Raw genomic sequence first — 24,991 nt, 5'->3', positions numbered from 1 at the left:
ATGGCTTGGGATCATTGAGCTATGACAATAGACTTTGTGTTTGACGATAGACCTTGTGTTTGTACTTCCTGTTCAAATGAGGATTTAGAAAGGATATGTGCCAGTTATTTAAGATTATTAAAGGCATGGACATCATGCAAGTAGATAGTGGGTTTGAGGTGGTGAGGTTAGGTAGAACGAGGGCCACATATGCAAATTGAGGAAACGGGGATGGTGAGGATGGATATCTAGAAGTTTTTCTTTTCCCAGTCGGTGATCAATCTATGAAACATGATTCTGGAGGAGGTAGTAAAGATTTAACCCTGATAGTCCTTCAAGAAGGTGTTAAATTGAATTTCTGGAAATAAGGTGATCACAGCATCTGGAAAGTAAAAGTAAATGATTCTGGAAAATATTGCATGGAGCTTGCCTGGACCCATGTGGGGTCAGAAAGGAAATTTTAACAGAGGACTCCTGAATTAGCTACAGGCCTCTACTGTTTGCCTCTCCCCAGAAGTGGAAGAGAGGGGGAGGGGGGGAGAAATAGTTGGAGTATAGGCATGAAATCAGCTGAAGGATGGGGGTCAGTACGTATGGTACCAATGGCCTTTTCTCGTCCTGAATACATAAGCGCATAAACCACACCTGCAGGTCAAGGAGACATAGGTACAAACTGGTAAGTGGCAAGTTCAGTGCTGAAGTCAGGAAGCACTGCTTCACACAGAAAGTGATTAATGCCTGGGTTGGCCTTCTGGCTATCGTAGTGGAAGCAAAAGATCTGGAATTATTGCAGAGAGAGTTGGATACTGTGATGGGCAATTGTAGGTTTCTGTGGAAGGAGAAGCCTGGTGGGCCAAAGGACCCCTCTCACCTGTAGTGATCTTTGTGATCATCAACCCATCTTTTACCAATGCACAGGGAAAGTTTGTTGTAACTTGCAAAAGAAAAGATAAACAGAAAAATGGAGAAGGAGGTGACTATCATTAGGTCAGAACAGTTATCTCCATTCCCCTTTGATCTACTAAAAGTGGAAGTTGACAAAACCTATGTAAATAAAGCTGCAGCTGAATTATCTACAAAAATCCACAATAGGTAGCTACAGTGGTTTGTCAATTATGGCAATACATAGAAAGTAAACATCTAGCAATACAATCTCTGGTAAAACAAAAACAAACCAAATGATCCTGCAGAACGGCAACATCCAAGCCATGAGTAGTTTCCACCATTTCTTAAAAATGACTGGATTGGCCAAGTGTTTTAAACATTGTGGGACAGGTTTTTAAATTACTGGAAGAAAAATTGTAACTACTGTAGGAATACAGAAAGCTTTTGCACAGAACATTCAATGCACAGGAGGGCACATTTCTGGATCTTTCTAACCACACAACATCGAAAGCCACACAGAGAACATGAACCTCTCAGTAACAGGGGCCAGTAAGGTCAATGCTATATTGGCAATATTGAAGACTGTCTTCTATCAGCTCTTCAGAGTCTTTAACCGACTTGCCACCAAAAGGAGAAAAAGATTATTGTAAATAGACAGGGTGTTAGGATATAATGGATGTGGGACTATGAAACTGGTTGATTTTATGGTAAATATATTTTTGCTGTATTTGTGCATCGGCTTAAGTTCTGTGAAATGTTTTTTTACCTTTAATAATATTTGGGGCGAGGCAGAATTACATAAATTGCACTATTCCTTTCTTTTCAAGAATGTGGAGAAGTTCTGTGAGTCTAGAATGGTGCACTGTGCCAGTGTTGGAGCTTTTTGTTTGATGCCTTATTGATATACAGGAGTAAAATATTGCTGATTGGTGATTTTGTGAAAATTTATTTGCATGCTTTATTCAAGAGGTCTGGCCTCACAAAATATACTGTGTGTAAATTAGACCTGTTTACAGTATTAGATAGAACAAGAATAGTCAGAAAGAAACATCCAAAAATATTTTCAAACAATGATGGTTAAATGCTGGTTCCTTTTGTGAGCACACATTAATAATAAGTATAATATTGCTAAATTTACGGTGTTTATTTTCTGTTTACAGGAATAGAATTCCTAATATTACGAGTGAAGGTACATCTTTCAATGTACACAAGAATGAAAGATTGTGTTCTGGCAATGTGTATCGTTTTAGTCAATATGTTGGAAGATCAATTATGTTGTCCTGTCCAAAAATAGAAGATTATAGCAGTAAGGAAGAAAATATTATATGGCTGAAGGTATAAACATTTTCATGCTTTTATATACTTTTTTATCTTATAGATTGGATTTGAATTTTTTACAGCTTTAAATTACTTTAATAATACACTTGCTGAAGTTCTATAAAAATATTTGTTTAATTTTTTAAAATAAATAGAAATACCCCCAAATAAAAGTAAAAAAGTGCCTATCTTTTCAGCAAAAGAAATGACAGTGCTTGCAGTAGTAAAAATATATTTATTAAAGGAGTTGTAGTCATAACAAGAGTGATTGCATTTCAAAAATAATTAATTGGCTGTGAAGCAATTTGGAACATCCTGAGGATGAGGTAAAGTGCAATATAAATTCAAGTTTGTTCTTTCTTTCCTTTTCTTCCTTCCTTCTTTCTTTCCATCTTTCCTTCCTTCAGTCCTTCTTTAATGTTCAATTGATGATGATAGAATTGTTTTCATTGTAATTGTACAACCAACAACCTGCTAAAGATGCAAGTAGATTTTAAAATTTTAATTTGAAATTAATTCAAAATGCAGCTGCATTGGTACTCTCTCAGTAGATCCAACATTTTGAATGTTGGTAGATTGAGCAAACTGCAACAATGCATTCCCATCCACCTGCAGTCTCATCCTGTTTCATATGACAGCAGACATATCATTTCCACCATCATGCCTCTTACTCAAGCAGACTCAAATAGACAGGATGGAAGTAGGTGACACCAATTGCAGCACAGAATCAATTCCATAATCCTTTAAGTATATAAAAAATATTTAGAAGTACACTCAAAATGATCAAAGTACTCAAATCATGAAAGAAACAGTCTTAAAAATATTTAAAATATAAATATGACGGCTTTAATTTATTAAATACTTAAAACTGAGCATACAATAGAGCATCATTTATGAAATATTTCTTTTCAATGCACCAACAATATTCTGGGGGGGCGTGGGAATTATAAAAGACAAAATCCAGTCTGTCAAAATAAAAGGAAACGTAAGTTAGGCTCTTGCCATGTTATGTAAATTAAATGAATCTGCTGTAGAAGTAGTGGTGGTGGGGGTTGGGGAGCAGCATTTGGCAAAGTCCCCCCATCAGGTGTGCCTGTGATTATTTAAATGTGTGATGCATATCTAGGGAGTGCAGATCATGAGAAAATTAAGAAAATAATTGTGGGTAAATGTTTACCTTCACTGCCTGGACAGTAATCTGGCAGATCAGATCACTCACTTGTTGTAGAATCCATACGATTTATATTTAATTAAAATTGATGAGATAAAAAATCAATGTCTACAATGGGTGGGTGATCAGCTCCACCAGATTGCCACCCAAATGGTGCAGGAGAAAAATACCAACATTATGTTCTTGTATCTTTCAGGATTGCAAGAATAATGTCCACACAGGGGCTACATACACCATTCAGAAAGTGGAAGAAGAGAGTGCTGGATATTACTTGTGTGTACTCACTCTAGAGAATGGTGGAGTACAATATAAGGTTACAAGAACATTGGAACTGACAGCCAAAGGTATAGTTTAACATAGATTGTTAACGTATATTATTAAGGAGTAACAACTGTCAATTTCAATTATGCAAAATGCATCCTGGCACTAGCTGGAGTGGCCCCAGTGGGAGCTGGAAGCTTTAAAAAAAGAATTCCTTTAGTCCACTCTGCTGCTCCTTGTAAAGGCAGATCAGCTTGGGCTGGGATAGCCACCACTGAGGCGCTCTTGTAGGTGCTGGCGGACTGACCCAAATCTGCAAATGAGCCCAATCAACCAGGACAGTCCTGTTTGTATATCTTGGGGAGCAGGTAGAAATGAGTTGTGTGGGGATGAGAAACTAAGAGGATGGTGGCACTGGGGGGGGGGGGGTGGAGATCACCAGAAGAGGTGAGACCAGTAACAGTCTGCGAAATAATGACTTGCACCCCGATATTTACGGGGAGGTGGGAAGGGTGCGGAGGAGCAGGGGAAGGCCGGGGACGCGGAGGTCATGCTAAATTATAACGGCAGGGCCTCATTTTGATTTTTTTCTTCCATTTCCAGCCCGGCAGTCAGCCAGATTGACAGGCGGGAAAACTTTTTTTTTATTCGTTCACGGGATGTGGGCGTCGCTGGCGAGGCCAGCATTTATTGCCCATCCCTAATTGCCCTCGAGAAGGTGGTGGTGAGCCGCCTTCTTGAACCGCTGCAGTCTGTGTGGTGACGGTTCTCCCACAGTGCTGTGAGGAAGGGAGTTCCAGGACTTTGACCCAGCGACAATGAAGGAACGGCGATATATTTCCAAGTCGGGATGGTGTGTGACTTGGAGGGGAACGTGCAGGTGGTGTTGTTCCCATGTGCCTGCTGCTCTTGTCCTTCTAGGTGGTAGAGGTCGCTGGTTTGGGAGGTGCTGTCGAAGAAGCCTTGGCGAGTTGCTGCAGTGCATCCTGTGGATGGTGCACACTGCAACCACAGTGCGCCGGTGGTGACGGGAGTGAATGTTTAGGGTGGTGGATGGGGTGCCAATCAAGCGGGCTGCTTTATCTTGGATGGTGTCGAGCTTCTTGAGTGTTGTTGGAGCTGCACTCATCCAAGCAAGTGGAGAGTATTCCATCACACTCCTGACTTGTGCCTTGTAGATGGTGGAAAGGCTTTGTGGAGTCAGGAGGTGAGTCACTCGCCGCAGAATACCCAGCCTCTGACCTGCTCTCGTAGCCACAGTATTTATATGGCAGCAAGAGGCCGCAGACAGGGACCCTTGGGGACGTTCCCCAGCAATCGGATCGCGGGACAGGCTGCAGATCGTGGCTGGCGGGGGGGGGGTCAGATAGGATCGTGGGGCAGGCTGCAGATTGCGGCTGGTGGGGAGGTCAGATCGGATCGTGGGGCAGGCTGCAGATCGCGGCTGGCATGGGGGGGGGGGGCGTCAGATAGGATCGTGGGGCAGGCTGCAGATCGCGGCTGGTGGAGGGGTAAGATCGGATTGTGGGGCAGGCTGCAGATCGCGGCTGGTGGAGGGGTTAGATTGGATCGCGGGGCAGGCTGCAGGTCACGGCTTCGGGAGGGGAGGTCGCTGATCGCGGCAGGGGCTAGCGAGAGGCCTCGATTGGCAGAAGGGAGACCAAAGGTTTCCTTGAGGGGCCGGGTGAGCACTTCTGCTCCTCCTGGACCACGAGGAGTGCTGGAAAAAGGCACTTACCTTCTGGAGCCGGCATCTCCCACCTCCATTTCACTGCTGGGTTTCCCGAGCCCTGGGAAACCTGGCCGGCAGCTGTTAAATTTAAATCAGGCTCCCAGTTGTACACTGGGAATCTGATTTAAATATGTTAATGAAGTGTCCTGCCTCTCCAATCAGGACAATTGCATGTCTCGCTACCCACCACTCTAAAAATGGCAATGGCCGCGTATGCGGTGGGTTAGGAACGCGTTCCCCGCTTTTCAGAGTTTAACCCCTCCCCCACCCCGAACCCCTCTCACCCGTCACGGGGGGATTAATATCGAGGCCTTGCTGTTTGTCAGTGGAGTCATGGTCCAAAGAGAGATAGATAGAATAATCGGAAAGTTGCCATTTGGCCTTCAACCATTCAATATCAGCGCCACCCCCCCTTATGTCAGCACGTTTGATGATGATGCTGGGGTTAACACTGAAGGAATGGAGTGCTGCAAATTCAGAGGGAGTTAGATTACAGTAAATAAGAGGAGTGGAGAAACCGAGACGGCCAATGTCATGGTCTCAGATTTTGATGAAAAGATCTCTGCTGTTTATATCAGATCTAAAGTTGTTGTTACTTCATTACCTTTTTGAGTCCACGTTGCCAGATGTCAGCAGCACATTCTTGAGTGAAACGCAGGGTGAAACCTGCAAGTTTGTAACCATTTTTCCTCCTTTCAAATGCAACAAGAATCTGAGAAACACTGATCTAAAGCCCTTTATTGGTGTCACAAAGTTTAAAGCTAAATGAATAAATTTCTGTCTTTAGAATCCTATTTTAGTGATTACCATAAAACTATCTAATTCAACTACATGCCAGGGACATAGTAATGATAGCTACTGAGGAATAAATGTGTGACATCTGCTTCTTTCTGAGGAAGCTTGTTGGTGGTTTGCTTAGCTTCTCTCTAATATTTTTTTAAATTCAAGAGCATCTTTTGATTTATAGAAATAAATTATACATTTTGGGCTGAAATTTCGGTTCGGGCCAAGGATTGAGATCACTCACTGGGGCTGGATTTGAGGTGACACCCAGTTCCATTGGGGTGGGAAGAATGCTCCTCTCAGAGCTGAAGACTTTTATAAGTACTTTTTTCTTTGGCCCAGAAGGAGTGGAGTGACTGTGGACTGCTTATCTTACAAAGGAGAATTGGAGTCCAATTATGTAAATGACACCCTTCCCGCAATTTGGGATGGGGTCTGTGTCTCGGTGCATGGATGGACCGGATTCCCCTCCACCACACTTGCAACAGAAGAGTGGAACCCCCAGAATTTTAGGTCCTTTGTTTTTTCTCCAGTGTTTTCTGTTTCAGTGTACTATTATGGCCCTTTAATTAAAAATTAAGATCTGTTAATTAATGTCCTCTTTCTTCGCAGAGCGTGTCGAACCATTTAGACCAAAATTAATTTATCCTGGTAGTGAAGAACAAATTGAGGTTGAACTGGGTATGTTGAATTTTGAGAAGCTTTGTGAAAGAACATCCCTGACAATTTTCTTTCCTACTCTGCTAAAGGTACTACTGATGCTAGGGTACAGTTCTATAGGCACCAGAACCTTACTCAAGTAACCATTCATCATGTGTGAGTCAAGACTGTTGGAGGCATTACAGTCAAGCCTGTTCTCCCCTTGTCTATTCATGTGCACTTGCCAACAGGAATGACTGGAGAGCAATCAGAAGCAAGAACCCTGGCTACTTTTCCCCCTTTCTATTCCAGGGGCGCAGAGAACAACTGTAGCTAAGATCAACTATACAACATTGATTGAGAATCAAACATGGGAACTTCTGGTCTACATGGCTTAGTAGCACAATAGCCTAGATTTCCTAATTGATGTGACCTATTTATTTTAAGAAAACATTTATTTTAAATGGGTCAGCATCTGCATTAAAATAACACCAATCAGGAGAGAGTAAGATGAAGCAGCAAAAGGGGGCATATGAGAGATGTCAGATTGATAATACAAGTGAGAACCAGGCTGAATATAGAAAGTACAGAGGAGAAGTGAAAAAGAAAATAAGAGGAGCAAAGAGAGAGTATGAGACTAGACTGGTGGCTAACATAAAAGGGAATCCAAAAGTGTTCTATAGTCATATAAATAGTAAAGGGGTAGTAAGAGGAGGGGTGGGACCGATTAGGGACCAAAAAGGAGATCCACGCATGGAGGCAGAGGGCATGGCTGAGGTACTAAATGAGTATTTTGCATCTTTCTTTACCAAGGAAGAAGATGTTGCCTAAGTCACAGTAAAAGGGGAGGTAGTTGAGATACTGGATGGGGTGAAAATTGATAAAGAGGAGATACTAGAAAGGTTGGCTGTAGATAAGTCATCTGGTCCAGATGGGCTGCATCCTAGGTTGCTGAGGGAAGTAAGGGTGGAAATTGCAGAGGTGCTGGCCATAATCTTCCAGTCCTCCTTAGATATAGGAGTGGTACCAGAGGACTAGAGAATTGCAAATGTTATACCTTTGTTCAAAGAAAGGTGCAAGGATAAACCCGGCAACAACAGGCCAGTCAGTTTAAGCTTGGTGGCGGGGAAGCTTTTAGAAACGATAGTCTGGGACAAAATTAATAGCCACTTGGACAAGTGTAGATTAATAAAGGAAAGCCAGCACAGATTTATTTAAAGCAAATCGTGTTTAACTAACTTGATTGAATTTTTTGATGAGGTAACAGAGAGGGTTGATGAGGGCAATGCAGTTGATGTTGTGTATATGGACGTTGAAAAGGCATTTGATAAAGTGCCACATAATAGGCTTGTCAGCAAAATTGAAGCCATGGAATGAAAGGGGCAGTACATATCAATATTTTTGATATGATTAGCAGGATGGCAGATCTAATAGCTCCCACAAAATTCTGAAAGCCCTGAGAGAGTGTCTCCATTAACCCAGTCCTAATGGTTGAAGGCCAGAATACAGGACTCTCGTAAGCCTCTCCCCTCAGTACCTCCAGGGCTGCTGACTGTGCCTTTGATAAGGAGGAGGCACCGTCTTGTCCTAGGTAATCATATCAAAAATATTGATTTCAAATGATACAATTAAACTACTTTTCAAGATAATGCAACTGGATGAAGATGACTGGTCAGCCCAGAAATTGCGATCCTGCTCCTGAGGTGCTGGAGGAGCAGTGTGGAAGGAGATCTGCCCACCCATTGGCCCTCATCTTGACTCCATCCCATATTCTAGGTGAGGTGCCTGCACCATTGATGGCACAGTTGGCATCAGTTTTCATTCCCTGCTGTTCTCTGGACGTTTTGCTGATATCTAAATGGCATTCAATCTCTCTTGCCCCATTTGGATGTTAATACATTGGGGCCGAAAATCAGCAGGGCAGTGATCTTGGCATTTAAGTCGAGATCGTATCCACTGAGAATCTCTGCTGCTGATCTTGGCCAGTCGGAAATTCTGGGCAAGGCCCTGACCTAATTTGTAGCCCGTCTGGAAGGGCCATCGATTTTCAGTCCAATTGCGTGTTTTTAGTCTGCTTGAAGTGATAGGAAATCTAAGAGTATTTTTGTGATTGGCAAAAAAAAAGTTTAAAAATAACAAACAATTATTTTACTGGCTACACAAAAACAAAATCATTTACTTTTTTGAACTTCTTCATTTTTTTGTGTATTTAGGTGAAAAAAGAGAAATTGAATGCAAAGCTGTTGGCTACAAAATGAATGACCTCTGCATGCTATATTGGATTTTTAATGACGGTTTTTTTAATATGAGTGGAAACGATGCAGTCTATGAAAGTCCTGTAAGGTAAGAGGTGTACTGATATGTTATATTTTGTGCATTGTTATGTGCATAATTGTTTGCACTAGAAAATTAATTGAGCGTGATATCCTCAATCCTCCAAAGTTCAATAATTCACTCCCTTAATTCTTCGGTATATTGTTTCATTTCACCCTTGGTTATTTTGTGAAGGAGAGAAGTCATGCTTCAGGGGGACAATAACTAAATGCAAATAGTCAACATTCATTTTTGTATCAATTTAAGAAAACCCACAGAGAAAAGTGGATTTTATTAATGTTCTTATTAATACAGAAGCCCTTCAAGCCTGCTCCATCCAGAGTAAACATGTAATTATTATGTCATGGTCTTCCCTCCCACATCTTCACCTACTGTAAACAGCTTAAACTACGACCCTTTCCTGTTATACACATGTTTGCTGTTACCATATTTTTTATCCTACATTTATCCAATTAAATATCATCTGCCCTATCTCAGACCATTTACACAATAGGAGTGATTTTAACTCCCTCGACTTGGTGGATACAGGGTGCTCGCAGAATTAAAATTGAGGCGGTTTACTTATGAGCTCATTCTTGCACTGGCACCATTTTAACTCAGATCTTCTGCTGGACAGTGCAGGTGTCTGCCAGGATCAGGCAGGAGCCTCATTAATCTATGCAGATTTAGGTCCAATCACGTACATAGGACCCGGATGTAATTTAGAAGGCTTACTGGGCAGAGCATGCACCGTAGATGTTCCTCTCACTTAAACATTTGTAAACAATTTTACAACACCAAGTTATAGTCCAGCAATTTTATTTTAAATTCACAAGCTTTCGGAGGCTACCTCCTTCCTCAGGTGAACGATTATTATGTGCATAATTGTTTGCACTAGAAAATTAATTGAGCGTGATATCCTCAATCCTCCAAAGTTTGACTTCTCTCCTTCACAAAATAACCAAGGGTGAAATGAAACAATATACCGAAGAATTAAGGGAGTGAATTATTGAACTTTGGAGGATTGAGGATATCATGCTCAATTAATTTTCTAGTGCAAACAATTATGCACATAACAATCGTTCACCTGAGGAAGGAGGTAGCCTCTGAAAGCTTGTGAATTTCAAATAAAATTGCTGGACTATAACTTGGTGTTGTAAAATTGTTTACAATTGTCAACCCCAGTCCATCACCGGCATCTCCACATCATCACTTAAACATGGTGGTCAAGACAAAGAGGTCCTAAAAGATAATTCTAAAATTATCTTTGTGAGGCCAGGAGGAACAGGAGTGCTCCTCTGGGCTTCACAAGAAAGTACAGCTTCTGTGGCCCCAGATTCCTCCCCATCAGACCTACCTTTCTGCTGGCTGGATCGGCCTCTAGACTGCCTAATATTGCGCCGGCCTGGAGCTGGTGAGTGGGATGCCCATTTGGGACACTCAGCTCGCTGGCAGCATGCTAATGAGATCCAGCCCTCAAAATGGATCAGTCCTCCTGCTGGAGCGATTGAACGACTGGCCAGTGCACTCCACCACCCGGCTGCCCAATATTTAAAATCTAATTAGTCCAAGTCTCTCTGAAGGTAATCAATCTCATTACCTGCCCGTAGAGCTTTGTGTCATCAAGAAATGTAATATACATATAAAAAGAGTATTTACTATCTATCACCACATTCTGTCTTCTGTTGCTAAGCCAGTTCGCAATCCATCTATGTTATTTGCTAATTATTCCATGAGCCTTAAGATTCCTTATTAGTCTCACATGAGGAGCATTGTCAAACACTTTTTGAAAACCCAATTAAACTACATCTACTGGATTGTCCTCATCCATTAGCTTTGTTACTGCCTCAAAGAACTCCAGTAGGTTTGGAAGGTATGACCTGTTAATTCTAAAATGATGCTGAATGATTCCTATTAAGTACTGTATTGCCTACAGTTTTTTTTGGTTTACTGCTAATAGCAGCTTAATTTATCCAGTGGTAAATTGGATAAAATTATACCAGGTTACCACTTTAAGCTTATGTTACACACATGGCATGGTTTATGCTATAACGTCTATATATTTATGTGATATAGATATACTTGACATCCTGGTAATTGCAATTTTATGTTGTGTTTGTGCTTATATGTTTAGTGATGGGAAGGCGCTGATGTTGATGGGAGTGCAGATAGTGTCTGACTAAAGTTTAAGCTAGACTTTCCAGAGAATGTGAAGAGAAGAAAACTCTCATATAATATACCTGCAAATCTGTCTCGCATTCACACATAAAATATCATTGCACAATGTCAGTAGTGGAGATAAGAGAACATAAATTTGTAGCATAAAATACCATGCAGAATCCTGAAGGGAAATGTTGCAGGCCTTTTCCCTCTGCTACTGGTAATATTTTGAGGATCTATTGTTGCTTTGGATATTTGTTCACTGGAGGCAAATTTTTCCCTTGAAACTGTTGTATGTATTATGCCAGATTCATTTAATTGTGTTTGCATTTAATCTGCTTTGCATTTAGTCTACAAGCAATGGCCTGCTATACATGGCTTCTCCTCAATCAGTGCAGATTTTCAGGCCATGACTTCTTGACCTGTCTGCAGTCTTTGACGGGGTTGACCACACCATCCTCCTCCAACGCCTCTCCTCCGTCATCCAGCTGGGTGGGACAGTGCTCGCCTGGTTACGTTCTTATTTATCCAGTCGTAGCCAGAGAATCACCTGCAGTGGCTTCTCTTCCTGCTCCCGTACCGTTACCTCTGGAGCCCCCCAAGGATCTATCCTTGGCCCCCTCCTATTTCTCATCTATGTGCTGCCCCTCAGCGACATCATTCGAAAACATAAAGTCAGATTCCACATGTACGCTGACGACACCCAACTCTACCTTACCACCACCTCTCTCAACCCCTCCACTGTCTCTCATTTGTCACACTGTAAGTCCGACATCCAGTACTGGATGAGCAAAAATTTCTTCCAACTAAATATTGGGAAGATTGAAGCCATTGTCTTTGGTCTCTGCTGCAAACTCAGTTCCATTGCTACCAACTCCATCCCTTTCCCTGGCCACTGTCTGAGGCTGAACCAGACTGTTTGGCATCCTATTTGACCCTGAGATGAGCTTCCGACCACATATTCGCTCCATCACGAAGACCGCCTATTTCCACCTCCATAACATTGCCTGTCTCCGCTCCTGCCTCAGCTCATTTGCTGCTGAAACCCTCATCCATGCCTTTGTTACCTCAAGGCTCTCCTGACTGGTCTCCCATCTTCCACCCTCCATGAACTTGAGCTCATCCAAAACTCTGCTGCCCATATCCTAACTTGCACTAAGTCCTGTTCTCTCATCAACCCTGTGCTCCCAGTCTGGGAACGCCTCTATTTTAAAATTCTCATCCATGTTTTCAAATTCTTCCATGGCCTCACCCCTCCCTATCTCTGTGACCTCCTCCAGCTCTACAACCCTCCGAGATCTCTGTACTCCTCCAATTCTTCCCTCTTGCGCATCCCCAATTTTAATCGCTCCACCATTGGCAGCCGTGCCTTCCACTGCCTAGGTCCTAAGCTCTGGAATTCCCTCCCTAAACCTCTCTGCCTCTCTACCTCACTCTCCTCCTTTAAGGCACTCCTTAAAATCTACCTCTTTGACCAAGCTTTTGGTCACCTGTTCTACTATCTCCTTACATGGCTCGGTGTCAAATTTTGTTTGATAACGCTCCTGTGAAGCACCGTGGGACATTTTACTGTGTTAAAGGTGCTATATAAATGCAAGTTGTTGTTCTTGTTTTTGACTTTTTCAGCTAAAAATTCCATTTCGCTTTCTATGGACTTGGGCTTTTGCATAGATCTTGATGTTTTAAAAATAATTTTCCAGACTCACAGGCAGAATCTACATGTTTCTTTATAAGTGTTTAGGATGGGGTTCATCTAGTTGAAGATTCATTGAAAAAAAAAATTGTCCTTGCTTCCTTCAATCTTCTCTCCTCCTACAGTCTAGAGGCTATTAAGCCCCAAGCCTATTACTGATTTACCAAGTCTACTCTCTCACTCTTTTCAGCCATGGTGATATCCTACACATTAGGCCTTGGTCCACCATCTGAGTTTTTCAATTTAAAAGAATGTTATGGTAGATGATACCGTGAATAGTGTGAGGGTTATGTTTATTTACTTGAAACCAAAGAATTCACACAGCACCTTCATAGAATCATAGAAAGTTACGGCACAGAAGGAGGCCATTTGGCTCATCGTGTCTGTGCCAGCCGAAGAAGAACTATCCAGCTTAATCCCACTTTCCAGCACTTGGCTCATAGCCCTGTAGGTTATAGCACTTCAAGTGCACATCCACGTATTTTTTAAATGATTGAGGGTTTCTGCCTCTACCACCCTTTCAGGCAGTGAGTTCCAGACCCCCACCACCTCTGGGTGAAAAATTTTTCCTCAGCTCCCCTCTAATCCTTCTAACAATTACTTTAAATCTATGCCCCCTGGTCACTGACCCCTCTGCTAAGGGAAATAGGTCCTCCCTATCCACTCTATCTAGTCCCATCATAATTTTATATACCTCAATTAAATCTCCCCCCAGCCTCCTTTGTTCCAAAGAAAACAATCCCAGCCTATCCAATCTTTTCTCATAGCTAAAACTATCCAGCCCTGGCAACATCCTCATAAATCTCCTTTGTACCCCCTCAAGTGCAATCACATCTTTCCTGTAATGTGGTGACCAGAAGTGAACGCAGTACTCAAGCTGTGGCCAAACCAATGTTTTATACAGTTCTAGCATAACCTCCCTGCTCTTATATTCTATGCCTTGGCAATAAAGGAAAGTATCCTGTATGCTTTTTTAACCACCTTATCTACCTGTCCTGCTACCTTCAGGGATCTGTGGACATGCACTCCAAGGTTCCTTTGTTCCTCTAAACCTTTCAGTATCCTCCCATTTATTGTGTACTCCCTTGCCTTGTTTGTCCTCCCCAATTGCATTACCTCACACTTCTCTGGATTGAATTCCATTTGCCACTTTTCTGCCCACCTGACCAGTCCATTGATATCTTTCTGCAATCTACAGCTTTCCTCCTCACTATCAACCAATTTTTGTATCATCTGCAAACTTCTTGATCAAGCCCCCCACATTCAAGTCCAAATTATTAATATAAACCACAAAAAGCAAGGGACCTAGTACTGAGCCTTGCAGAACCCCACTAGAAACAGCCTTCCAGTCTCAAAGACACCCGTCAACCGTTCCCTTTGCTTCCTGCCACTGAGCCAATTTTGGATCCAACTTGCCACTTTCCCTTGGATCCCATGGGCTTTTACTTTTTTGACCAGTCTGCCACGGGGGACCTTGTCAAAAGCCTTGCTAAAATCCATGTACACCACATCTAATGCGCTATCCTCATCGACTCTCCTTGTTACCGCCTCAAAAAATTCAATCAAGTTAGTCAGACATGACCTTCCCTTAACAAATCCATGCTGACTGTCCTTGATTAACCCCTGCCTTTCTAAATGATGATTTATGCTGTCCCTCAGAATTGATTCCAATAATTTGCCCACCACCGAGGTTAGACTGACTGGCCTATAATTACTTGGTCTATCTCTTTCTCCCTTTTTAAACAACGGTACAACGTTAGCAGTCCTCCAATCCTCTGGCACCACGCCTGTAGCCAGGGAGGATTGGAAAATGATGGTCAGAGCCTCCGCTATTTCCTCCCTCGCTTCTTTTAACAGCCTGGGATACATTTCCTCTGGGTCTGGCGATTTATCTACTTTCAAAGATGGTAAACTCCTTAATACTTCCTCTCTCACTATGTTTATTCCATCCAATATTCCACACTCCTCCTCCTTAACTACAATCTCTGCATCACCCCCCTCTTTTGTGAAGACAGACGCAAAGTATTCATTAAGAATCATACCCAACATCTTAACACATAGGTTACCTTTTTGGTCTCTAATAGGCCCTCTGCCATCTGCAATCTGAAGACACTACATCCTGATATTGTTATAACAGTAAATAAACTCTAGGCCCACAGATCAAAAGTGCACATTTAATGTAAGACTTCAAACTGCAGATGGGAAAACAAAGTGCAGAATGTCTCTGTCCAACAGTATGAGAAAAAAATTGAAGACCATGTGAGAGAGAGCTCTTCTATGAAACAGAATTGAGAAAGTTATAGCTTAAGTAATTTGGTTAAATACTCCGTTTCACTATAATACAGCTGTTGGATTGTAAGTGATGTGGACAATAATGTTGGTTTCAGTGATTTTGGTGACGTTTTTCTGTGGATCTCTCTGTGTAATAAAAGCAGCTGATTGTCCTTTCTATTCAAGTCTCCTATTCATGGTCAATATGATGTACTAGTTATCATGCCCATGTTTTGAGAAGGAGTGGGTAGGGAGTTCCAAGCCTTAGACTTTTCAATTACATTGTCAATAATAGTTGTTTTTTCTCATCCCTCCACTGTACTATTTGCGGAAGTAGAAATTATTTGTTTAATTAACATGTTTCAGTATTTTCAATCATAAAATATTCACGCTTCTGTGCCTTTTAGGACTTTTACTGAGGACAACAGAACATTTATGATAACACCGCTTGTGTTCAACGAAATCAAGGCAGAACATCTGAATCGATCTTTTCAGTGTGTTTTAGTTTGTCCAGAGGCTGATGCATTTGGCGATGTCATTCTTCTGGAAAAAGGTACTGCATCCTCCCATTATAGTAATAGCATAGCAAATTCAAGCTGGAGCAATTGTAACACTATTTCATGCCCTTTTATTCACTCTTCTGATGGTCTACGCTGCCTAGTGTAATACTAACCATGTAAGTCAGAAAATTCCAAGTTCAAGTACAAGTCTATGTCAGGTTAGCTGACCTCAGCTGGAGCAATGCAATTGTGTTCAGTGCCGTTGGCTGGAGAAGGGAAAAATCATGTGCCAATACCCTGCATGAGCTTCATTAGTGTAAAACTATTTAAATAAACAAGAACAACTCAGACAAGTTAACATTTCAGGTACGGACCATTTGTTAGAAATGGAAAGTATGGCAAATGAACAGTATTTAATAAGGATGAGTGAGGAATAAAACACACAACACAGGAAAATAAATAGAATGATCTGTAATGTGCTTAATTGGAAAACAGGAGTTGGCTAAATGGCAGAAGTGACATGGCATGAAACAATAGGAGGCATAATGAAAGAAATCAAAGAAATAAAAGATATATATGGGACCCTTCTGCCATTTAACCATCTCCTGTTTTCCACTTAACCACTTTAAAGGTTATTCTATTTCTCTTCCTGTATCTGTAGTTGTGTTTTTCCCCTCCCCCTCCCACTTCTTCTGTTCCTTTGTAACGCTGTTTATCTATAATATCTTCCAGTTCTAATGAAGGGTTCATACGTGAAACTTTAATTTGCCTGTTTTTCACACAAATGCTGCCGGACCTGCTGAGTGTTTCCAGCACTTTCTGTTTTTGTTTCAGATTTCCAGCATCTGCAGTATTTTGCTTTTTGTCCAGAAATATTTGTGTCGGGTTTGGATCAGTATAATCAAATGCAATGGCATTTACTGTAAACATATTTGGGGGGGGGGGGGGGGGGAGGGGGAGGGTGGTGCAGGACGGGCGTGGGGGGATTTAGCAAGCATGATCTTCACGAGCCCTGCTGTAAATTATTGACAATTGGTATCAAGTTAGACTGTGTCAATGATTATATTTATGATATATTCATTTCTGCTGATTTGATTTAAATACCTAAAATAAGTAACTAATACAATAAACTCACAACCAACATTGTTGAACCCTGACGAGTTGCATTCCACAAGTGATATTTGCATGTACCAGCACCATACCGCATAACCGCAGAAACCATAGTGTTCTGTAGACTATGTGGAAATACATGGAATGCACAGCACAGAAACAGGCCATTCGGCCCAACAGGTCTATGCCGGTGTTTATGCTCCACACGAGCCTCCTCCCTCCCTACTTCATTTAACCCTATCAGCATATCCTTCTATTCTTTTCTCCCTCGTGTGCTTCTCTAGCTTCCCCTTAAATGCATCTATGCTATTTGCCTCATCTACTCCTTGTGCTAGCGAATACCACATTCTAACCACACTCTAGGCAAATACGTTTCTCCTGAATTTCCTATTGGATTTATTAATGACTATCTTATATTTATGCCCTCTAGTTCTGGCCTCCCCCACAAGTGGAAATATCTTCAGTACGTCTACCCTATCAAACTCTTTCATAATCAATAAGACCTCTATTAGGTCATCCCTCAGCCTTCTCTTTTCTAGAGAAAAGAACATCAGCCAGCTCAATCTTTCCTGATAGGTATAATCTCTCAGTTCTGGTATCATCTTGGTAAATCTTTTTTGCACCTTCTCCAGTGCCTCTATATCCTTTTTATAATATGGAGACCAGAACTGTGCACAGTACTCCAAGTGTGGTCTAACCAAGGTTCTCTACAAGTTTAACATAACTTCTCTGCTTTTCAATTCTACCCCTCTAGAAATGAACCCCAGTGCTTGGTTAGCTTTTTTTAATGGCCTTATTAATCTGTGTCGTTACTTTTAGTGATTTGTGTATCTGTATCCCCCAGATCTCTCTGCACCTCTACCCCATTTAGACTTTTATTACCCAACCAGTATGTGGCCCCCTTATACTTCCTACCAAAATGTAATACAACACACTTATCTATATTAAGATTAATTTGGCAATTACACACCCATTCTGCAAGTTTATTAATGTCTTCCTGTATTTTGTCACAGTCCTCCTCGGTATTAACCAAATCTCCAAATTTGGTGTCATCCGCAAATTTTGAAATTGTACTTCCGATTCCCGAGTCCAAATCGTTTATGTAAATGGTGAACAACAGTGGTCCCATCACTGATCCTTGTGGAATGCCACTTCCCACCGTTTGCCAGTCAGAATAACTACCTTTAACCCCTACTCTCCATATGATGTCTCCATTCTGTTACCTGTCCCCTGACTCCACATGCTCTGACCTTAGTCATGAGTCTGCTATGCGGTACCTTATCGAAGGCCTTTTGAAAATCTAAATATATTACATACACTGCATTACCCTTGTCTACACTTTCTGTTACTTCTTCAATGAATTTAATAAGGTTGGTCAAGCACGACCTTCCCTTTGGAATCCATGCTGACTATTCTTTATTATATTTTCAGTTTCTAGATGTTTTTCTTTTACATCTTTGAGTAAGGATTCCATTATCTTTCTTACCACCGATGTTAAGCTAACTGGTCTATAGTTCCCTGGTCTTGTTCTATCTCCCTTTTTAAATATGGGAAACACATTAACTATCCACCAGTCATCTGGCACTATTCTCTTTTCTAATGAATTTTTATATACATGTAATAGTGCCTCTGCTATCTCCTCCCTAACTTCTTTTAATATGCATGGATGCAATTCATCCAGACCAGGGGCTTTATCCTCTCCAAGACTATTTGCGTAATACAGGCTGTAATGTCAATTTGATATTCTGGAGTTTTGAAAACAACCACAAATGTTCTTTAATTTTTTTTCATAGGCAAGAACGATATTGGCCCAAAAGTCCTGCTGCTAATCATGACCATAGCTGTTTTCATCATTTTAGCAGTTGTGTATATCGAATTCAAGATTTATTTTGCCCTTTGCTTCAGGGACCTCACTGCCAGGGATGAAACTCTACACGGTAATATGAAAATAAAATCTACATACAAAGTAAATATTTTTATTAATATTAAAGACACCTATACCAGACATGGATATCATCATCTTCACCAGACAGAGATATCATCACCTACACCAGACAGAGATATCATCACCTACACCAAACAGAGATAACATCACCTACACCAGACAGAGATATCATGACAGAGATATCATCACCTACACCAAACAGAGATAACATCACCTACACCAGGCAGAGATATCATCACCTACACCAAACAGAGATAACATCACCTACACCAGGCAGAGATATCATCACCTACACCAGGCAGAGATATCATCACCTACACCAGACAGAGATATCATCACCGTCACCAGACAGAGATATCATCACCTACACCAAACAGAGATAACATCACCTACACCAGGCAGAGATAACATCACCTACACCAGGCAGAGATATCATCACCTTCACCAGACAGAAATATGATCACCTACATCAGACAAAGATATGATCACCTTCACCAGACAGAGATATCATCACCTACACCAGACAGAGATATCATCACCGTCACCAGACAGAGATATGATCACATGTTAGACAGGCATGGGATCACTTGTAACAGACAAGGATAGATTGACTAGATCACCTATGCAAAACAGGAATGTTATCACCTAAATCCTTTTATAGACTAAAACTCCCGGTTATGAATTTTAAGTTTGCAGCAAATAATTAAACAGTCTCCAACAACATTCATTATGTAACACAGAAACGCAGTCCTCTTACACGCTATAAAGGATTTCCAAAGCTGCAAAAAGCCCCCCGGTTACTTTAACAGCTAGATCAAACCAGCTGACTGTTTTGTTCACCATTTTCCTTACCCCTCACCCCCCTCCCCCCCAAGAGGAAAGTGATATTTATAAAGCCGTGAGTGCAAAAATAATATAGTAATACATGCATTGGAGCTGTTTAAAGAAAGAGATGATTTTGAACAGCCTCTCTGCGCTTTGGCCAAGGAACCACCAATCCTGTCATGAATAGATTAAATGAATAATTTGTATGAAACAAAAAAAATCATCCTGTTAAAGGGAGGAAAACTCCAAAAGCTGTAAACCTGAAATTAATCCACAAAATGCTGGAAATGGACAACAGGTCAATCCGCACCTGAAACAGAAAAATCAGTTAATGGGCTGGATGCGTTCCATCTGGTTGACCTACCTGTGCATTTCCAGTAAATTCTGTTCTTATTTCACACTGATAATAACCCAGTGTGAACTGACAGGCCATTTGTTGTACATCATTTTAATTTTTAGTTCACATCCATTAGGGTAGCCCTGCTGATCTAACACATTCACAAAAAGCACTCAAGTTTTTAAACACTGCAGGATGGATATTCCACAACCCCCCCCCCCAAAAAGATGAAGAGGAACCTAACTTTGGGGTCCCCATTGGCTGGGCCATGAGCTGGTGCATGGAGCACACCCCGCCCAGTTCAGACCAAACGTAGCAACCGGGGTCCCATGTATGTCATAGGACCCTGATTAGCATTTTAAATAGGCCTACTGCATAACTCAGGGCAGCCTCAGCTGCCCAGCAATAGCCCTAGAAGAGCATTAACACGGCCACAGCGATGGCGGCAATGGTTTGGTAGGTCATTGCTCACCGTTTTCAAGGTGCTACAGCTTTGGGTAGGTGCGAGGCCTGAAAATTCAGCTCTGCAGCTTTTCACAGCTCACACACTCGCGACTAGAGTTTTCTGTCAAGTACTACGCATCCATGTGTAAAATGCCTTAACTATGCTGATTACTGCTGATACCTTGGATTTAACTTTCAGACAGTAAGGAATATGATGCATATGTGTTGCTCCTTAAGAGTGATGAGAATCTCCTCAGTGCTAAGGGAGAAGAAACATTTGCTTTGGAGCTGTTACCTGCAATTCTAGAACAACAATTTGGTTATCGGCTGTGCATCTTTGAACGTGATGTTCTTCCGGGAGGAGGTAAGATGGAATCATTCTCTTCTATTTAATTGTGGCACCTAATGAATATATTTATATAATGAAATGTATTTATTTGTAACCCTTTATATCCTTACCACCTACACCCCCTATCCGCTTTCAATCCCACTTCATCTTTCATCTGCCTCTGGAAAAAGTTCTCCTGCGACATGTGTACAAACTCCAAGCTGCCTGGCCTTTGGCCCTCTATTTGCTACAACCCTTCTGCAGCTGTTGATCTGCTCAACACTCCCTTACCTCTGTTTCCATGCCTTTGTCCCCAGCAAAGCCTTCACTGTTTCCTTTCATTTCACCTGGTACGGCCCCCATCTTCACTCCTTTAAGTCCTAGGGACACAAACTTGAGCATATCTGGGACGCAATTGTCTTAGCCATTCATGGCTAGATTTGGCTTGATCTTCAAGCTCTACTGGGCCTCACTCTCCTTTGCCGAAATATCCCCCTACTCTAGAATAATTCCAGAGAACAACTACCAACTGCCTTCTTAAACTCCTTTTCCCTTCCACTTCCATCCCAACTTCTGGGGCCTCCTGATTCCTGAGCTCCCTCCGACTCCTGAGGCCCCCCCAATTCCTGACTTGGAGCTCACTCCCGACTCCTGAGGCCCCCCCAATTCCTGACTTGGAGCTCACTCCCGACTCCTGAGGCCCCCCGATTCCCGACTGCGAGCTCACTCCCGATTCCTGAGGCCCATCCGATTCCCAACTTTCAGCTCACTCCCGACCCCTCAGGCCCCCCGATTCCCGACACATCACCAGTCCTGGCTCTCTGCGGCAGTGGGGGTGATGTCACCAAGCTGAAAGCGGGAAATTTAAATCGCGAAGATCTCCCAGGCTGCGAGCAGCAACACCTGGGAGATCTATGCCGGGAGGGTTGGTGACCCTAAGCCGGCAATGGTTTACAGAGTTGCAGTGCAACCGGCTCCACGTTCAGGTAATTACATTTTACAAAATTTATCTTTTTGTCGGGGGCCTGCAGTGGACCCTTTAAGGGCAGCTCGTTAGGCTGCATTAGGCCACATTTTGCTGAACGCACCCGGCCCAGCGCCACCTGCTTTCAGGGCAAACAAATTTGGTAAATGGGCCATCAAACAGGCTCCTTATTTGGATATGCCATGGGCTTAACGCCTGTTTCAGCTGCAGGCCCGGGATGCCTCTTTTGATGCGTATACCAAAATGGCGGACGCGCACTTCCAGCTCAGAAATGGGCACAGGGTCCGTTGACTCTTGATGAAAAAGAACAGATAGATTATGCAGAGAACAAAAAAACAGGAGAAAAAATTAGTCAGTGCGAGATGGAAATCTTTGAAAGGGACAGGTAGGCCTTCCTTCTAATAGGCTTTGTGCGGATTACCTGAGTTATAAATGTTATATTACTAATAACCAAGAACGAGGATGAAACAGTAACTTGCTCATTTTGACAATGAATTGTCCAGCTGAGAAACAAAATATGAAGCAACAAAAATACCTGAGCATAAAGAGAAACAGCTTGAGATTGCATTTGTTTATATTTATTGAAATTATTTGATCATCTAAAAATGTTTCTTTTGTTTTTCAGCTTCTGCAGATGATATACTTTCCTATATTAACAAATGTAGAAGATTAATTATAATACTATGTGCTGAACGCATGGCAGATGACAGTTCTATATATGAACTGATGATAGGCCTTCATCAAGCTTTGGTTGAAAGGTTAATAATACCAATACTTATTGAATATAATCCAATTAGAGACATTACGTTTTTGCCAGAGTCACTTCAGCTTATTTTGAGATCAAACAGGACAGTGAAGTGGAGAAGTGCATCTCTATCACAGAATTCATGCTTTTGGAAGAAGATGAGATATCTTATGCCTGCAAAGCATATCAAAGCATCTGAATATTCCCAAAATGGAAGAACCATTCACTCATTATCTAAGGAGAACAATCCCAGCTTCTCCAATCTTGCCACATAACTGAAGTCCCTCATCCCTGGTATCATCCTGGTAAACCTCCTCTGTACCCTTTCAAGTCTCGACATCTTTCCTGAATTGTGGTGCCCGGAATTGTACACAATACTCCAGCTGAAGCCTAACCAGTGATTTGTAAAGGTTTCGCATGACTTCCTTGTTTTTCTATTCAATGCCCCTATTGACAAAGCCAAGTATCCCGTACGCTTTCTTAACTGCCTTATCAACTTGCCCTGCTGCCTTTAAAGATTTGTGAATATGTACACCCAGGTCCCTCTGCTCTTGCACCCCTCGCTAAACAGTACCATTTAGATTATACTGCTTCTCCATGTTGTTCCTCCCAAAGGGCATCACTTCACACTTATCTGCAGTAAATTGCATCTGCCATGTTTCTGCCCATTTCACCAGTCTGTCCACATCCTCCTGAAGTCTGCTACTATCCTGCTCATTATTTACTACGTTGCCAAGTTTTGTATCATTTGCAAACTTCAAAATTGTACTCCCCATACCCAAGTCCAGGTCACTTATACACAACAAGAAAAGCAATGTTCCTAATACCGATCCCTGGAGGACCCTACTGCATATTTCTCTCCAGTCAGAAAAACATCCGTTCACCACTACTCTCTGCCTCCTATCCCTTAGCTAATTACGTACCCAAGTTACCACCATCCCTTTAATGCCATGTGCTTCTATTTTCCAAATAAGTCTGTTACGTGGTACTTTATCAAAGCTTTTTGAAAGTCCATATATACAACATCTTCTGCACTACCTTCATCAATCCTCTCTGTTACTTCATAAAGAACTCTATCAGGTTAGTCAGACACGATTTGCCTTTAACAAATCCATGCTGCCTGTCCCTTATTAAATCATGCTCCTCTAAGTGAGAACTAATTTTGTGCTTGACAATGGTCTCTAGTATTTTTCCCACGTTAGACTGATTGGCCTGTAGTTACCAGTTTTGTGCCTCTCCCCTTTTTTGAATAGGGATGTGACATTTACAATCCTCCAGTCCTCTGGCACCACTCCCATATCCAAGGAGGATTGAAAGACTGGTCAGAGCTTTGGCTATCTCCGCCTTAGCTTTCCTCAGCATCCCAGAATGCATCCCATCTGGACTGGGTGACTTGTTAACTTTGAGTGATGCCAACCTATTTAGCACCTCCTTTCTATCTATTTTTATCCTATGCAATGTCTCTACTCCCCCCTCCTCTACTGCGACATTAACTCCATCCTCTTCTTTTGTGAAAACAGATGCAAAGTATTCATTCAATACCTCAGCCATGCCCTCTGCCTCCACAAGAAGATTTCCTTTTTTGTCCCTAATCGGCCCCATCATTCCTTTGACTATTCTTTTATTTTTATATGTTTATAAAAGATTTTTGAGTTCCCATTTATTTTATCTGCTAATCTTTTCTCATACTCTATCTTTGCCCATCTTATATCCTTTTTCAATTTCCCCCTGCACTCTTTATATTCTGCCTGGTTTAGGACTGTATATGTACCTGACATTTGTCATAAACCTCCTTTTTCTGTTTTATTTCAACTTCTATATCCTTTGTCATCCATGGAGCTCTAGTTTTGGATGCTCCATCTTTCCTCGCGGGTGCTTGTTTCCAGTCCACCTGGGTTGGCCATAACATCAGGAGAACTTCCTGCTCTTTGTCGAATAGTGCTGTGGGGTCATTAACATCCACCTGAACCAATGGAACAGACAAATGAGGGGCTGTATTTTAGCACCCGCTATCGGGTGCGTTCCTGGCGGGGGGGCTCCGAAAATTGGGGAATCCCGGAGTGGGTCGGGAGTCCGGCTCCAACCCGCCCACTTCCGGGTTCCCCACAGACGCGCCAACGTGCGCGCGCAGCCCCCACATGTGGGACTCCCGCAGGCAATTAAAGCCAGCGGGGTGCCACTTAAGAGTATTTACCTTGCTATTTCAGGTCATTAACAGACCTGATTAAGGGAATATTTCAGGAGCGGTGGGATTTTAGAAACAACTGGGACTGTTTCCCATACTGGGGGAAACACTCCCAGTTGAAATGGACGTGTTGCAGCTATCAGCCTGTGGCAACTGCAAAGGTCCATTTGACAGGTTGGGGGGGGGGGGGGGGTGGGGAAGACCCTCACTCATTGTAGGAGGCCACTCTGTCACTTGGGACAAAGTTTGGCCTCCACCACCTCCTCCTGACAATCAAATTCACCAACTTGCACACTTACCCCGGGGTCCAGACACATGTACCTACCTTGCGGACCCCCTCAGATGTACATCTTCCGGATGTGGGGCCGCCGTAGCTACAGTCT

General features: G+C 42.3%; 1 protein-coding gene and 1 long non-coding RNA gene across 2 annotated transcripts; both read left to right on the top strand.

The window, feature by feature from the left end:
* Positions 1–3,571: 3,571 nt before the first annotated feature.
* On the top strand, positions 3,572–9,059 carry LOC137322516 (uncharacterized). Its single transcript, XR_010963149.1, has 3 exons — positions 3,572–3,696; positions 6,741–6,809; positions 8,981–9,059. It is a non-coding gene; the product is annotated as an uncharacterized lncRNA (long non-coding RNA).
* On the top strand, positions 9,058–24,165 carry LOC137323179 (interleukin-18 receptor 1-like). The gene is made up of 5 exons (XM_067986688.1): positions 9,058–9,110; positions 15,612–15,757; positions 18,608–18,751; positions 20,565–20,729; positions 22,304–24,165. Exons 1-5 carry the CDS (start codon positions 9,073–9,075, stop codon positions 22,696–22,698), a joined length of 888 nt encoding a protein of 295 aa, XP_067842789.1. The 5' UTR covers positions 9,058–9,072; the 3' UTR covers positions 22,699–24,165.
* The last annotated feature ends 826 nt before the right edge of the window (positions 24,166–24,991 follow it).

The sequence above is a fragment of the Heptranchias perlo genome, chromosome 6 (assembly GCF_035084215.1).
Source record: "Heptranchias perlo isolate sHepPer1 chromosome 6, sHepPer1.hap1, whole genome shotgun sequence".
Lineage (NCBI taxonomy): Eukaryota > Metazoa > Chordata > Chondrichthyes > Hexanchiformes > Hexanchidae > Heptranchias > Heptranchias perlo.
Note: the sequence above shows the minus strand (reverse complement) of the source record. Positions and strands in the feature narration are given on the sequence as shown.